Here is a 16,522-nt window from a genome sequence, read left to right as displayed (position 1 = left end):
TCACCATTGCTTGGAGAGCATCCCAGTTGCATGATAGTTTTTTGGCCTGGGCCATAAAAAACCCTATGAATTGATTAGAGGCAAATTAGTCTTAGGCAGCCATAGAATCCCGTAGAACTTAAGAGAAAATTAAACTATGCTAAGAGGTTTTATGTTTCTGACTATCCACAGAAATTGGGAAAAAGATCAAGGAACCTCATTCTTGTTTGCTTTTTTTATTAGAAACCTCCCTGCTTGGCTTCCAGAGCTCTCTGGCCCTGTTACCACTTCAGCTGAGGCAGCAGGAGGGAGGGATAAGGAAAAATGTTGATGGAAATTTTCAGATCACAAACTATTTTCTCCCCAAGTACAAGAACTGAGTTTCCAGCCAGAGATTCAGGCTTATTTCAGCCCACATGGCCTCATGGATTAATTCAGAAACTGGCTTTAAAGGGTAAGGATTTGGGGCACCATGGATTCGGCATTGCAGAGCTGCAAGGAGGCACCCTTCATGGGAAGGGATCTTCCAGTCATTGGGCAGCAGCCATGTCAGGGGCTGGTCCTTCTAGCAAAACCCCACTATTAAAAGTATTGCATTGTACACCTAAGATAATCAAAACATAGAACAGACATTCATCCTGTCCACTGCTCATTTTATTGCTTTTTAGTTTATGTCATGCCCAAATGAGCTTTCTTTAGAAAGTACTTAATTGTGTTTGGACTCGAATGTCCTCTGCTTCTGTTCCCTATTTTTTTGAATGTCTGTTTTTAGAAAATAATCTTTCCCTGAGACATATGGAAAGGGAGTGATTTGCAAAGCCTCAGCTAGTGTAATTAAGAGCCAAGAGCAGCTGACCTGAAAAAGCAACACTGAAAAATACAGTCAATTGTTAAATATAAATTACTCCATAATTAAGTCCAATTACCTCATAACAAAACTAGATTTTTCTTTTGTCCATTACTTGGACAAAAATCATACTGAGGGAGTTTACATGTGGCATATTCTTCCACTAAGAAGTTCTTAACTCTGTGAAAGATAGTATCACAGCAAAAAAAAGGTTTATGTAAGCTTAGATTCAAGTGCTGGTCTCAGGGAAGCGATGTGTTCAGGGTATGGTCATACGAGGTGCCTGAGCCAGCCTGTGAAAGGGATACTTCTGCTTCCCTCCTCACCACCCCAACCTCTCCCTGTCCCACTCCCTTTTCGTTGCAAAAAGTGCCCGTTCACCTCAGCCCCTTCATCCCGGCACACCGTCAGTAACCAGAAGGCCGGCAGGCAGGCTGGACATTTCTTAGCAGCGCAACTGGCCAGACTTTCAGAGCTGGTGCAAAGCTTTCGAATTAGAAGGGCTGCACACAGAGTTACAGCAGTTCAGGACCGCAGAGGTCCAAGAGCCAGATGAGCTACAGACAAGTGTTTATACTGCTAAACTTCACTTCAATTTCTGTGAGTTAACTTGGACTTTCCTTGAGTTTGCCCAAGGAGTCACCTCCACTCACAGTGTAATGACAGCCAGCATAGTCACACTGCACAAGTTTTACAAGCTTTGGGAAGTAACTCCTCCTTATGCCTCAGGACATGAACGTACCCCTGATAAGAAGAAAGGGGCTGCTCATAGTTACGTATTTTTTTTCCACTATGGAGCTTCGTGGACCTTTTTCTATCCACTCTGCTGCTGGCCACAGCCAAGGAACTAAGCAACCGCGGGTGTGACCAGTCTGCACCTTCTACACTCCCAGTATGATAGACAAGACATCAAACAACGCTAATACTCCCTGCCCAGCATCAGAGCCTTGACTCATAATACCCATGGTATTTAATGTTGTAGAGAAGAAACCTAAAATCACTGCTAGGAAAATGGCAAAAAGAACATTTATGCTTGATAGTCCTTCCTGGTCAAAAAAAGTAAAAAAAATAATACTGCTACAAATAGAACTGACTCCAGATCTCCTTCTTGTCCATTCACTAGACCTGAGAAACAACAGAGGAATCCCACAAACAGCCAAGGGTGCCCAAGAAGACAACAGGCTGGGTTTCTGTTTGGTTTTCTTCAGATTTTGAACAAGGGCAACAGAAACCACTGGTTCCCAGGTTAAATTGCCTTGGCTCACAAACTGATTGTGGAGGACAGGCTCCTGAGAGGGACATGTGAATATAAACCAAACCACCATACTTCTCTGCCAGGGTCTCCTCTATGAGATGATAAGAGCTTTCAACTTCACTTCAATAGAGGAGGAACTGTAGGAGAAATTGTCTCCTACTATTGACCAATTCAGCTTATATAAGCTATGTTTAGTTTTATAACACTGTCTTTTCCTCACTTTCTTGCTTCACTTTATGTGAGTGGGGCAATCACAGCAATAAAGTTAGTCATCAGTGCAGTTTATTAGCCCTTAAAGTGTTAGGGAGCAGCGAGGCCAGTCTGCCCCACGGCGGGACAGCCACGCTGGAGAAACGAGTGCCTGATAGACACTGGCACCTTCCACAGAGCAACCCCTCCGCCTGAATCACTGCAGGTGTCCATGCAAGGCAGTGGCAGCATCTTTTGGATGTTGATCTCCAAGAAGAAAAAGTGTTATTTCTATTACACTTCAAAAATGTGTGTTTCATTGGTGCTTTGGTTGGCAGTGAATGGAATCGCACTCCTCATCCGACAGTTTTCTTCCAGCACCAGCAGCGTGGCCCAGCACAGGGCGATGCTCAGCTTCTGGCATCCCCGTTCACGGCTGGAGCTCAAGGGAAACGAGGCGGCTCTGCCACTGCCCGAGACGTGCCAAGGCAGTCTCCACCTTTCCCCAGCACCAACTCATTTCCTAGTCATTTATAAGTCATCTGCCCCCCAGCAATCCTGAGCCGCAAACCGCCCAGTAAACCAGACCGCTTTCTGGAGAAGACGACTGACGTCCTCTGAAGAGAGCTAGAGATTCAACAGGCTGGTTTCATAAGTCCCAAACAAGCTTGCAGATGAAACCTGGTGAGATTTTTATTGTAGGCAAGAGGAAGGTGGATGCTAGACTTCTGTCAGATTGTATTTGAAGGTTTGTTCCAGGAATGGAGCTACACACATTTTTTATAATAGTTATTACTATTATTTTATTTTTAGTTATATCCAGGCCCCTGAAATTTCTGTCTGCTTTCTGACAGCTCAGTGTCTTTATTTAGCCTCCTACCAGTCCTGTCCCAAACAGAAGACCTGTAATTGTCTGTGTTTCTATGAAATGAGGTTAAGTCACACAGGAAGGTCACACAAGAAATCTAGAGCGAAATAGGAAACATAACTGGATCTTGGTTCCTCTCTTGGCCATCAGAAAATCCAAACTGAAACTTGCAATCTCAAAAAATGGCCCAGATTCACAGGCCTTATGCATTATCTGTGCTTTCAGTGTTCAGGAGAACCAGATGTTTTGCACCAGCCTTTGCTGTCAGTTACTGTGGCACAAATCTGTGCTAACTTCACCAGCTGCAGTTAAATTACTCAATTAAATGTTCTTTATATTTTCACTAAGATACTAATGGCCCTTGCACCTGCTTGCAGAATTTAGCTAAAAAATGTACCTTAAAATTAGTTAACAAGCTCCATAGTGGGAGGGAACTGCATCCACTTTAATAACATGCTGACCTGTGGTTCCCAGAAGACCATGTGTTTTGGGGTGGAAAGACCCTTTGGAGGTCACCAAGTCCAAACTTCTCCTCAGAGCGGGGCTGTTGGCCAACACTGATTCAGATCAACCTGAGCTAGAGGTGGTATGCTGGACCTTGTTCTCACCAACAAGGAGGGGCTGGTGGGGAATGTGAAGCTCAAGGGCAGCCTGGGCTGCAGTGACCACAAAATGGTGGAGTTCAAGATCCTTAGAGCACTGAGGAGGGCGCACAGCAAGCTCACTCCCCTGGACTTCAGGAGAGCAGACTTTGGCCTCTTCAGGGGTCTGCTTGGTAGAGTGCCATGGGACAAAGCCCTGGAGGGAAGAGGGGCCCAAGAAAGCTGGGTAATATTCAAGGATCACCTCCTCCAAGCTCAGGAGCGATGCATCCCAACAAAGAGGAAGTCAGGCAAAAACGCCAGGAGGCCTGCATGGATGAACAAGGAGCTCCTGGACAAACTCAAACACAAAAAGGAAGCCTAGAGACAGTGGAAGCAAGGGCAGGTAGCCTGGGAGGAATACAGAGAAATTGTCCAAGCAGCCCACGATCGGGTTAGGAAAGCTAAAGCCCCGATAGAATTAAATCTGGCCAGGGACATCAAGGGCAACAAGAAAAGATTCTATAGGTACGTTGGGGATAAAAGGAAGACGAGGGAAAATGTGGGCCCCCTCCAGAATGAAACGGGAGACCTGGTTACCCGGGATATGGAGAAGGCGGAGGTACTCAATGGCTTTTTTGCCTTGGTCTTCACCGGCAAGTGCTCGAGCCTCACCACCCAAGCCGCAGAAGGCAAAGGCGGGGACTGGGAGAATGAAGCGCCGCCCACTGTGGGAGAAGATCAGGTTCAAGACCATCTAAGGCACCTGAAGGTGCACAAGTCCATGGGACCCGATGAGATCCATCCATGGGTCCTGAAGGAACTGGCAGATGAAGTTGCTAAGCCACTATCCATTGTATTTGAGAAGCCGTGGCAGTCCGGTGAAGTTCCCACTGACTGGAAAAGGGGAAACATAACCCCCATTTTTAAAAAGGGGAAAAAAGGAAGACCCGGGGAACTACAGGCCAGTCAGTCTCACGTCTGTGCCTGGGAAGATGATGGAACAGATCCTCCTGGAAGCTCTGCTAAGGCACATGGAGGACAGGGAGGTGATTTGAGACAGCCAGCATGGTTTCACCAAGGGCAAGTCCTGCCTGCCTAGCCTAGTGGCCTTCTATGATGGAGTGACTACCTCAGTGGACACGGGAAGGGCTACAGATGCCATCTGTCTGGACCTCTGTAAGGCCTTTGACACGGTCCCCCACAACATCCTTCTCTCTAAACTGGAGGGGTATGGATTTGATGGGTGGACTGTCCGGTGGGTGAGGAATTGGTTAGATGGTCGCATCCAGAGGGTAGTGGTCAATGGCTCAATGTCCAGATGGAGATTAGTGACGAGTGGCATCCCGCAGGGGTCCGTATTGGGACCGGTACTGTTTAATATCTTCATCAATGACATAGACAGTGGGATCGAGGGCACCCTCAGCAAGTTTGCAGATGACACCAAGCTGAGTGGTGCGGTCAACACACCAGAGGGACAGGATGCCATCCAGAGGGACCTGGACAAGCTTGAGAAGTGGGCCCGTGTGAACTTCATGAGGTTTAACAAGGCCAAGTGCAAGGTCCTGCACCTGGGTCGGGGCAACCCCCGGTATCAATACAGGCTGGGGGATGAAGGGATTGAGAGCAGCCCTGCCGGGAAGGACTTGGGGGTTCTGGTGGATGAAAAGCTGGACATGAGCCAGCAATGTGCGCTCACAGCCCAGAAGGCCAATTGTACCCTGGGCTGCATCAAAAGAAGTGTGGCCAGCAGGTCGAGGGAGGTGATTCTGCCCCTCTACTCTGCCCTGGTGAGACCCCACCTGGAGTACTGCGTCCAGCCCTGGAGCCCTCAGCATAAGAATGACACGGACCTGTTGGAGCGGGTCCAGAGGAGGGCCACGAAAATGGTCAGAGGGATGGAACATCTCTCCTATAAGGAAAGGCTGAGAGAGTTGGGGTTGTCCAGCCTAGAGAAGAGAAGGCTTCGGGGAGACCTTATTGCAGCCTATCAGTACTTCAAGGGGGCTTATAAAAAAGACGGCGGCAGACTTTTTAGCAGGGCCTGTTGCGACAGGACAAGGGGGAATGGCTTTAAACTAAAGCGGGGTAGATTGAGACTAGATATAAGGAAGAAGCTTTTTACGCTGAGGGTGGTGAGACACTGGCACAGGTTGCCCGGAGAGGTGGTGGATGCCCCATCCCTGGAAACATTCCAGGTCAGGTTGGACGGGGCTCTGAGCAACCTGATCTAGTTGAAGATGTCCCTGCCCACGGCAGGGGGGTTGGACTAGATGACCTTTAAAGGTCCCTTCCAACCTAAACTATTCTATGATTCTATGATTTATAGTTATTTTGCACATAGACCATTCTTCTACATCCCAGGGATGTAGAACAGCAGACTTTTCATTGATTTCACTGACTTTTGGTGTCTACCTGGTCTGGGGCAGGGAGGCAAATATAAACCCTATTTAATATGTGTGAAAGGGATATATTGCACGAGTTGTATGTTAACTCTGAAGCCACCTGAGGTCATATTATGAGACAAACTCAGGGCACTAATGAAGGTTGTGTAAATGTCGCCCCTGAAGTGTGCCGTGAGCTGAAGGCAGTGAGTGGAGAAATGCTGACTCCGTAGCAGCTCACGTGGACTTTAAAGTATGAGTGATGAATATGAGCATTTATGTTATGGAGGGAGCTCAGAGAGATCTCAGAAAAGAGGGCTGGAAAGGGTCACAAAGAAAAAGTATTTGTATAAATCTGCCTGCCTGGTGGCTGCGTGGGGAGCTTCAGCTCTTAACTTAGTGCACTCTGAATTGCACCTCGGGAAGACACCTCGCAGCTTGAAGGTGGATGTGAGTAACCCACCCCGTGCGTCTACTGTCTCCAGGAAGGACTGAGTGTCCTTCAAAGGTGAAGGTACAAGCTGTCTGTGCAGTCTTTGTCTTTCACTCTGAGTATAAGCCTGCTTACAGCTCAGAGCGCAGCCCCTCCGCACATCACCAGCTGACTAGAGATCCCGAGATGTAAACAAACAGCACATCGCCAACCCAAAACAGGCACTAGTAAAACAGAAAATACTGCTTTTATCTTGCAGGGTGGCATTTATTCTTCTTGATCTAATTATTTGCCACAAATGAAGTGAGCTAAAAAATTAGTTTTGTAATCCTTTATTGGTCCACAAAATTTACTTCAAGGTTTAGCAGAGCAGAGACAAATGCTAACGCTGCCATCTCTCTTGCCATTCAAACAGTGCAAAATACAGTCTGCAAAGAGAATAGCTAGGCCAAACTCTTTTGCCAACAAGACAAAACCTCGCAGAGGCGGAAACAGTTGGCCTTAGGAACAACGTCCAAGTCTGTAGTTTTATTTTCTGATGTCAGGAGGTGGAAGCCTCAACACGAAATTCCCTCCCCTCCTGCCACAGACTCGGAGCCTGCACGCCCCTCGTGTATCATCCCCGGCGCTCACGGACGGGGCTAGGAGTACCTGGCTGCTTGAGGCTGGTTCTTGGCTCACAGCGGTGAGCCACCGTGGAGCCCGGCAGGCACCACAGACCCCATTCCCAGTGGAGAGGGCCATAAAGCTTTCACCATCTCCGACGGCAGCCGGCCGTGTTGTACGCTTCACAAGCTTGTATTAGGGCTCAGAAAAGCTGAAAAAGTTTAAAATCACTGGTTACTGTTCTCCCAGGCTGCTACCCAACTGAAAAATGTACTTAGGACACCCATGTCCATCTACAGTACCCAAAGCTAACAACTAAAAGGAAGACAGATGCAAAATAAGAGCTCAGCAAATGTACTCATTTCTAACACAAGAGTTGCCAAGTCCCTACCATAGTAAATTACCATCTGCCAGCTTCTTGTATGATTTGAAGGATAAAGTTAGCCTTTTCTAGATCCAATAAAAAGCTGAACTAAAATGTTCATTTCAGAGAAATGCAGATGAGGGAATTAATCTCCTACCTCTGCTCCTGCTGTGCAGTCTTACACATACAAAACCAAATGGTGCCATGTTTCAGGTGCTTTGAAGGGTGAGAATCTGCAGGAGAACATTAATAAAGATAAGAAATAACAACATATTACTTAAAATGTTGAGCTGGTGTCATTTCAACATGAAACGGACGGCCTGATTCATTGCTCTCTATCACGGGTAATACCTAACGGGTTTCTCTCTGCTTCATTTCAGAACCACGACCGCACGTGTATCGCGTGCAGAATCATCTACCGGTCAGACGAGCACCATCCTCCCATCTTACCCCCCAAGGCAGATCTGACTATAGGTCTACACGGAGAGTGGGTGAGCCAGCGCTGCGAGGTGCGACCAGAGGTCCTCTTCCTCACTCGGCACTTCATCTTCCATGACAACAACAACACCTGGGAAGGTCACTACTACCACTACTCTGACCCCATCTGCAAGCACCCCACCTTCACCATCTACGCCAAGGGACGCTACAGCCGGGGCGTGCACTCATCCAAAGTGATGGGTGGCACGGAGTTTGTGTTCAAAGGTAGAGTGGCTTGCTACACTGGGGGTGGAGGTGGTCATGTAGTTGTGGACCAGAGCAGAGTTCGCTCGTAACGATTTGGTTGCTGATGATTTCATTCTGTCATTTGCAGGAGTTAGTAATTTCTCGGGAAGTTCTCGGGCGCTGTGTGAATGCCCAGCCAAAGTATACAGCTGCACGGTATTTCACACCACTGAAGCAATACTCATTTGAGGCAGAGATCTTTAAGTACAGCACAAGAAAATAAGCCTTTGCATCCCTGAGTCTTGGAGTCCAGTGGCCAGACTTCAAGTATCTAAGCGAAGCGTCTAAGATTAAACCTGTGTCCTAGGGCTCTCTACACTAGTAGAGAGAAAAAAGCACCTTCAAGAAAGCATTTCAGGTCATAAGTGGTATAAATCATTTTCTGTCGAAGACAGATGTAGCAGCAAGTGTCTTTTCATCAACTTTCAAGGGGCCCTAGGGCAAGTAAGGATGTCCCTAAAGACAGCTCTGATTAATCCCACCACAGTGAAGACTAGATGTATCTAACCGAAACCCCTCGAGTACTTTGGGAAGCAGCACTCAGTGGTGACACCACCCGGGACCCTGCGGCTGAGAAGCCTTCCTGTGCAAACAGTCCCGTAGCACCCTGCTTAGAAAGAGCTCAGTGGCTTTAACCACTCACACAAACAAACATCTCCAAAACACGATGTCCCGCCATGGCGCCAGCCCCAGCAGAGCCTCTGGAAGCCCCAAGCACTCTGTGGGCTCTTCTCCTTATTTCAGTTACCATGTGAGAAGCATATAGCTTCTTGCATGGCTCCAGTTTAGGAAAGCATCTAACTATAAGAAATAATTTACTATTCTGGAATTTTCATAGGAGGCAGGAGATACCCTTGCCTGTCAGAGCTTTTGCTCTTTAGAGCTGCATGCAGCATGTCCCAGCTCAGCTCCTGGGGTGAAATCCAGTTTTTGCTTGAATTTCTGGTTTATGGTATGCCAACTTACTACTTAGTAACAACTAAAACATCAGTGTGTTATCAACATTATTCTCATACTAAATCCAAAACACAGCACTATACCCGCTACTAAGAAGAAAATCAACTCTATCCCAGCCGAAACCAGGACACAGATTGAGGTCACTAATTTGGTTTTGGTGAAACTTTCAGGTTCAATTTCTATAAATTACCTTTTACACCAGCTAGGGCAAATAATGTTAACTGTAGAGCCATTGAGTCGAATGTCTATTTATAAAACCTCAGAATAAAACTCCCAACAAATCTTACTATAAAATGACCTGCAAGAGAATTTGTGATTTTGGTGTGTTGGCAGGCATGAGGCCTGGTTATTTACTTATGTTTTGGTCAGCACCGATCCATTCAGATCCCCTTTTCTTGATAAAAAGCTCCCGCTTTGGTGCTAAGCGGCGAAAGAGATCGGGGCCGCAGCAGGATGAGCGCCCACCAGCCCAGCCACCACGTTAACGTTTTTTTCCCTGGAATTATTTAAAAGACGTGTAGATGAGGCACTTAGGGACATGGTTTAGTGGGCATGGTGGTGTTGGGTCGACGGTTGGACTCGATGATCTTGGAGGTCTTTTCCAACCTCAATGATTCTATGATTCTATGTACAGTGTCAAATGCACACCAGGAAAAATCTCTATTCGTCTTCCATAGGCTCATTCAGTTTGGCTCTTCCCAACTTTTTAAACTTGGCTGAAAAATAAAACTTTATGTGCCTTAAGCTCCTTTGGAATACAGGCAACTTGGAACTGCAGCACTTCTACATTTGATACTGCAAGCTGCAGCCACTGTTTAGATATGAGAAAAAGCATCTCTCTGTAGTTCAGCTATACTTTATAATTCATGCAAAAAAGGACAGGTAGTATAGGAAGATAGCGCAGCTGTGGTGCTTTCCAAATTTTCCAACTGGAAATAATTATTTCATTATCTTTACAGGGTAACAGATGTTAAAAAGTTATGAAAAATACATTATTAGCAGCCCTACTTATGGATTAATACAGATGGTAATAAAACATGAATAAAGTTTTATTGTTTCCTCTTTTACCTATGTCCTAACATAACCAACCAGACTTTATCTGTAAAGGATTGTCTGGAATTTATGAAAAGCTCTGCTTAATCTCTGGCTGAGATATGTGGCCATCAGGTTTTCTTCAACTGAGTTTGTGTGTGTGTTCTGTGTGAGAAGCAGTTACGTCAAAGACATAAAATGATGCAAATAGATTCACTGGCCACACCTGCAATATGAAAAATTGATTTAAGAATGAACAAGGAGAGACAATTCCGATTTCACAGGTACACCCCAATCCACACGTTGTCTTTGCTTTTGTTTTTGTCCCTCTGCTAATAGCTCCTCTCTTTCTCTCTCGCAGTAAATCACATGAAGGTCACACCCATGGATATATCCACAGCCTCTCTGCTCAACGTCTTCAACGGGAACGAGTGCGGAGCACAGGGGTCCTGGCAAGTTGGGGTTCAGCAAGACGTCACCCACACGAACGGCTGCATCGCACTCGGCATCCGCCTACCTCACACCGAGTACGAAATCTTCAAAATGGAGCAGGATGCCCAGGGCAGGTACTTGCTGTACAACGGCCAGAGACCGAGCGACGGGTCCAGCCCCGACCGACCGGAGAAGAGAGCCACTTCCTACCAGATGCCTTTAATTCAGTGCGCTTCATCAGTACCCAGATCTGAAGAGTCACCAGAGGAGAATAAAATAAGGCTGTATAGCAGCAGGGCACCAGAAAAATATCCCAGCGCCCCAGCTCTTGCTTTGGTGTTGTTTATTTGTACTGTGTCATATTGGGACATTCTCAGCTAGAAGCAAAAAAAACCTTATTTTTCATGACTACAAAGCCAGGATTCCACCAGACTGGGGGTTGTTTTTCTTCCAAAAGAAAGGGACATTTATTTTCTTGATGCACTTGAATGCCTGAGAACTGTTGTTCTTTTCCTTACTTCCCCCCTCCTCCTCGAATCCCGAACGGCACTCGTTTGATGTTTGTGCTTTGAACTTCATCCAGTCTGATCCCTGGCCTGACATGACTGCACAAAAGTAATTGCACTTTAGGACTGCAGACTTTTGGGGGGAGGGAGGGGGTCTCCTTTTATTTTTTTTTTTTTTTTTTTTTTTTTAACTGCTGGGGTGAACGTTATGATCCTGCTTTAGTCATCTCTGCCATCTTACCGTTGTGGTACTCTTCTCCCCAACGCCCAGTTCCTCATCAGAATTTAGCTCTGGGGAAGGGCTTGGTGTCGTGCCAGTACTGTGATAGCAGCTTCCCCCTCTGACTTCACAGCTCTGATGTAGATATGTATATAAGGAGGAAACCCACAAAGATTTATCTTGTCATTATCTCACAGCTCGTAACACAAAAAGAAACAGCAAATCAACAGCCCTCCGTTCAGATAGTGCTAAATGGTTGATACTTCTAATTAAAAAATATTCCAAGTAATTTAAGCTATTTTTACAATCGTTAAGTTGTAAAAATAACCAGTGGTTTCATATTTTCTCATTAGCTATGTAATTGCTTCGAGGCCTCCCTTTGTATCTAGCAAGTAGTTACAACCAAGCCCCCTTAAAGCCAGACAGAAGCAGCGTTCTTCTGTCAGATGCACACACTACAAGTAAGCTGCCGATACAAGGCTGCAGGGACTTCTGTTTTCATATTCCTGAGGCCTTACATACTCCGCGTGCAGTATTTGTGCCTTGGATTTTGTGTCAGCCAGGTGGGCAAAGTAAAGAAGCAAGTAGGGTCTAACATGTTCCGCAACCCTATTTAGCAGCGTATTTTTAGTGATGTGACCTCATGTAGGAACAAGTAAAGGGCCTCAGCAGCAAGCACACCATGGCCCTTATTAGAGCAAGGAAGCAGCTGGAAACAGACCCGCATCCATCTGATGGAGGGAGACTGGCCCAGTCTTACCAGAGGGAGGAGCAAGGGTTGCACAAATGCAGCCACGTCCTCCCTTTTCTTCTTGCTGGACTGTCCCAACACATACCATGGTTTCACTGAGCTTAAATCGGCACTGCTTTGGGGAGACACTGCCGTGAAGGTGGATAGGCACAGCCCCTCAGAGCATTCTTCAACAAGAGCCTGCCCTGGAAACCCTCAGGTTTCCCCCCGTGGCAAATACATCCTTGTGTGCACTGGTGCGAATCAGCAGACTCTGGAGGCAGTAGGGGAGATACTTAAGGCCAGCAAGGAGGTACAAGTTCATAGATGAACCACGCTCCCCTGCTTTAATAGGGAACAAGCTGAGGGCACGGCTTAACCTTGCGGCATTTGGGCTGTGGCTTTTACTGATACACACGCGTGTTTGGCTCGCAGGAGGAGCAGGAACCTCTGTAAGAAACATAAGGAGTAAGGTCATAGCATTTCTTCATCAGTATCAGCAGCTTCTAGCTGCCCAGTCCAGTACTATGAGAGAAAAAAAGCCTTTAATATGTCATTTTCAGCATCATCGGAAAAGTATGTCTTGAATGAGGGTCTTTCAGCTTTACATAGGTGAGTCTCCATACTGTCTGCTACAGCACAAGCATTCTTTGAAAACATAGTGACAGCGTGGACCTCGCTAGCAAAAACAGCAGGAAAAAAGCCATTCGAGCAGCAAATGGCTATGCTCAGGCTCCCTACCTCCTCAGAGTCCGTGCCTTCTTGACAGTTTTTCCAAGTTGGTATCAGCCTTGGACGCACATTTCCTCAGATTCACCTGGTTTTGAGACAGCAGGAGGAAGGGGTATCATAGGAAGGAACAGTATCATAGACTCACTGCCAGGGTCAGATCACATCTTTCACATTTTTTCCTCAGATGAAAAGTTACAGAAAACTCATTACGAGTCAGGAACGGAGCTCAGGATGGCTCAGTAGTCACCAGAGAAAGTGTTCATCCATCCATCTGATAATCAGATCCTCCTTCAGCCTGCTGGAAGGAGCTGAAAGCCAGCTCCCCATGATGAATCGAGCCCTATGAACAACAGCTGCTCTGATCAGCATTCCTTGATGGTTTTCTGCTCCACACAGTCATACCTACTTGAAGAGTCAGTTCTGGATCAGTTGCTGGTAGGGAGCCATCAGGAGCACAGTTTTAACTAGAGGGTCAAGAAGGAGACACGATGCCTCTGAAAGAGAAGCTAGGAACCAGGAAGGAGTTCAGTTGTCTCTAGCTAGACTTGAGGTTTTTATTCAGCAGATTTACACCAGCATATCTCCAACTGAGTTACCGAGCTATTACAAGATAGTTATGCAAGTCCTTTCAAATACTAGCTTTGTTTCTGACTTCTGTTCGAGACACAGTGGCATGAGTGAATTCATGTTAGTCTTTATTTATGAGGATGGGTATGGCGTGATGCTCCTCAGATCACATGAGACAAGCTTCTTCCACCACCATCGACCATTTCCACGTTAGGTGGTCTCATCTCTGGAAAAAATATCAGACCCTGTTCCTTCCCTATGCAAGTGCCACACACAACTCGGTCCCAGCTGAAATCTGCACATGCTTGTGGTGCAGGATTGAAGCCAAGAGCAAAGAAACTGCTCCGCAGCATGATGTTCTACACTCATCAGGGCAATGATCTACAGTTTATTAGAGCTTCGTGGCTCCTCTGTAAATTGTTTAATGTCAGAAATATTACAACAGTTTCAAAAGAAAGACCTGTCCAGTTCTTACCTTTAAAAAGCACATTCATGTCTCAACTGTGTTTTGAATCACAGACTTGCGAAGTTCTAGGTTTTCCAAGGCTTACTGTTACACTAAATGCAAACATGACACAACATACAAATTGTACAAGAACGGCGGGGGTTTTTTCTGTCACCTAGAGAGTTAAAAAGGAAGCACTTGAAAAAGGCCTTCATAATGCATTGCCAGAAATCTGATTTGGGGTTCCTCTAGTTTATTTGTAGTGTTGACCAGGAACATAAATTTATGATCTGAGTTCTTAGCATATGCTGCACCAGCTTCCCTCCTTGTGCCTGTATATTTTTTCTATTAGCCAATAGAAGCCAAGTTGGACAAAGATACAAGTAAGTCTTCAGAGTGCACAGTTTATTTGCCAGTCCATGTTCTCCGCAAGGCTTCTCCCAGGCTACAGGCACAGAACTAGGAGCTAAGCTTCCTTGATCTTTTGGTTTCATCACACACTAAATTAACTGCTGGACAGCACCATATACATTTGTGACACAATATATTCCACTCATTTTATTTCTCCAACCTGACCTCATGTGCTAGCAGCACTGGCTGCTAAAGAAGTTAAGCCACAAGTGGTTTAGCAGTGGAAGACCTACAAACTGAGTGATTTGTCCCATACCGAAACACAGAAGCTTTAAAAAAAATGAAACAATGTTGGTCTCTTCAATAACTGCCAATGTTGCCAGGACAGGTGAAAGTTTTTCCCTCAGTAACATCCTACTCAAGGAGCCACCCAACAGAAGAAATGGTGACCTGAAGAAGTTCTTGGGCAAATTGTTTAAACAGGTTCTATTTAAGAAAAAGGACAAAAGGGATCAGAAAAATCAAAACAAGTGTTCTTGCTCTGTTTCTATACCGTTTACATATTGTGCCTGCTGCAAAACTCAGGTGAGTTCCAGATTAAACTGCCGGGGAAGTTTAAGCACTTGTTAAACTATTGGTTGAAATAAAAAAGCCTAACTGAAAAAATTAAGGATTTCTCTGCCTCCTATACATGTTAGTTTTCTGTTCTGTTGACTTTCTACTGTAAAAAATGATAGATGTCTCGGAAAGCAATAACCAAAAATCCCTCTGTTGAGTAACTTGTGCACAGAAAGGCTCATTTCTTACTATGTACACAAGAAAACATTTTTGCTTGAGAACACATCACTAGAAACAGCTCTGATGGATACAGCTGGGATGATTTGGGTTTCACAGCACATCTCCAGGTTCTCTGAATAAAACAGGGTCTGGAAGTGCCCAGCGAGTAACGACAGCATTGGCTTGCAAGGAGAGTACACTGTGTTAGGACAAAGGGTGCGGTTCAACAGAAACAAAATATTTTTCATAAATGAGCTGTAAGCAAACAAAACAGCATTACTGCTCTGCTATTCCATCCCACTTGCTCTAAGGGCTACAACCTGGAGGGGGAGCAGGGAGGGATTAGAAAGGACACTCTTCTTAAAGAGGACGAAAAATCTGAACTTAACTGAGAACGGAAAGAAAGCCACAGGGTAACAAAAGCATCTTTCCTCAGTGCTGTGCAGTTTCACTCCTGCCTCACTTGCACAAAGAAAGAGGAAGTGAAATGCAGTCAGTGAGACTTCCACCACCACCATCAAAAGCTTTGGAGTTGACCAATTTCTGAGTTTTCAAGTGACTCAGGAGATCCCTGAAAGATGAGCTCGATTTTCGGGAAGCATGCCCTAAATTGCAAGGCACTCCAAATGCAGTAGCCACAGCCTGTGAAGAAGTAGCCTCCCTTCCACACAAAGCGGTGGGTATGGATGAATTCGGGCACAAACAGATACTACGTGGCATAATTTACTCACTCCTGACGCAACAGGGAAGGCTAGGTAATATAAACCAGCACCACTCATTCTGACTTTTATAGCTTCATTAATTTTCCGTAATCTTCCCTCTTACTACAAGTATTTGCCAAGAATTTTTTCCTTCTAGTCTTCTCCTCTTTAGTGCAATCACTGTTGATTTTTTTAATTACTATTTGCTGCCAGCAATAAATAATAATAAGGAAATGAAGAAACAAAAATTTCCACTCCACTGCTGAATCAGGCAGAAACAAACATGGCTATGAGGAATCAAATCACGAGTAGCCTCAGTAGCTGAGGAAACAGCGCTGTTGGCCTGAGCAATTATTTATCAGGCCAATATTTTATTATTTACCTTCTCCCCACCCCTCCTCCTCCTTCTTCGCAAGTCTACTCCAGGGTATAGGACCAGTCCATGGGACGGATTCTAGCTACGGTGCTACCAAGCCTCGAGGACAGTAATTAATTCCTACGTGTCTTCTGGTAACGGGAACTGCCCGTGATTGCCGCCTCAAAGCAGGCAGATGCGATTCCCAACATCCTTTTCCCATGGGAACCACATCAGTCCTGGTCCGCTGCCATTTCCAAGACAGTCTATTGGAAAACGAGAAAGCAAGCTGCACAGAATAGTGCTGTCTTCAAATAAAGAAATGAAAAAAGTTTGGGGGAAAAAAGTTTACACTTGGAGTTGTTAGGAATTAGATCTCCTAGATGAACTCTGCTGAATTCTGCAATCCCACCCACAGAAAAAGCCCGGGATCAGACCTACGTACCTTCACACAGAGGACAGGCACATGCATTATGAATTACTTTAAA

At 45.7% G+C, this 16,522-nt stretch overlaps 1 protein-coding gene across 1 annotated transcript in view; it reads left to right on the top strand.

Annotated features, from left to right (window-relative positions):
- APCDD1 (APC down-regulated 1) overlaps positions 1-11,665 on the top strand; it is a 32,637-nt gene extending 20,972 nt beyond the window's left edge. Inside the window, exons 4-5 of the mRNA XM_076329985.1 lie at positions 7,887-8,208; positions 10,580-11,665. Of these exons, the coding sequence (XP_076186100.1) occupies positions 7,887-8,208; positions 10,580-11,031 (774 nt within the window). The 3' untranslated portion in view covers positions 11,032-11,665. The remainder of the gene's footprint in view (positions 1-7,886; positions 8,209-10,579) is intronic.
- Positions 11,666-16,522: the final 4,857 nt, after the last annotated feature.

The sequence above is a fragment of the Aptenodytes patagonicus genome, chromosome 2, assembly GCF_965638725.1.
Source record: "Aptenodytes patagonicus chromosome 2, bAptPat1.pri.cur, whole genome shotgun sequence".
NCBI classification, from domain to species: Eukaryota; Metazoa; Chordata; class Aves; order Sphenisciformes; family Spheniscidae; genus Aptenodytes; species Aptenodytes patagonicus.
The sequence above is the reverse complement of the archived record's forward strand: the minus strand, read 5'-3'. Positions and strand labels throughout refer to the sequence as shown.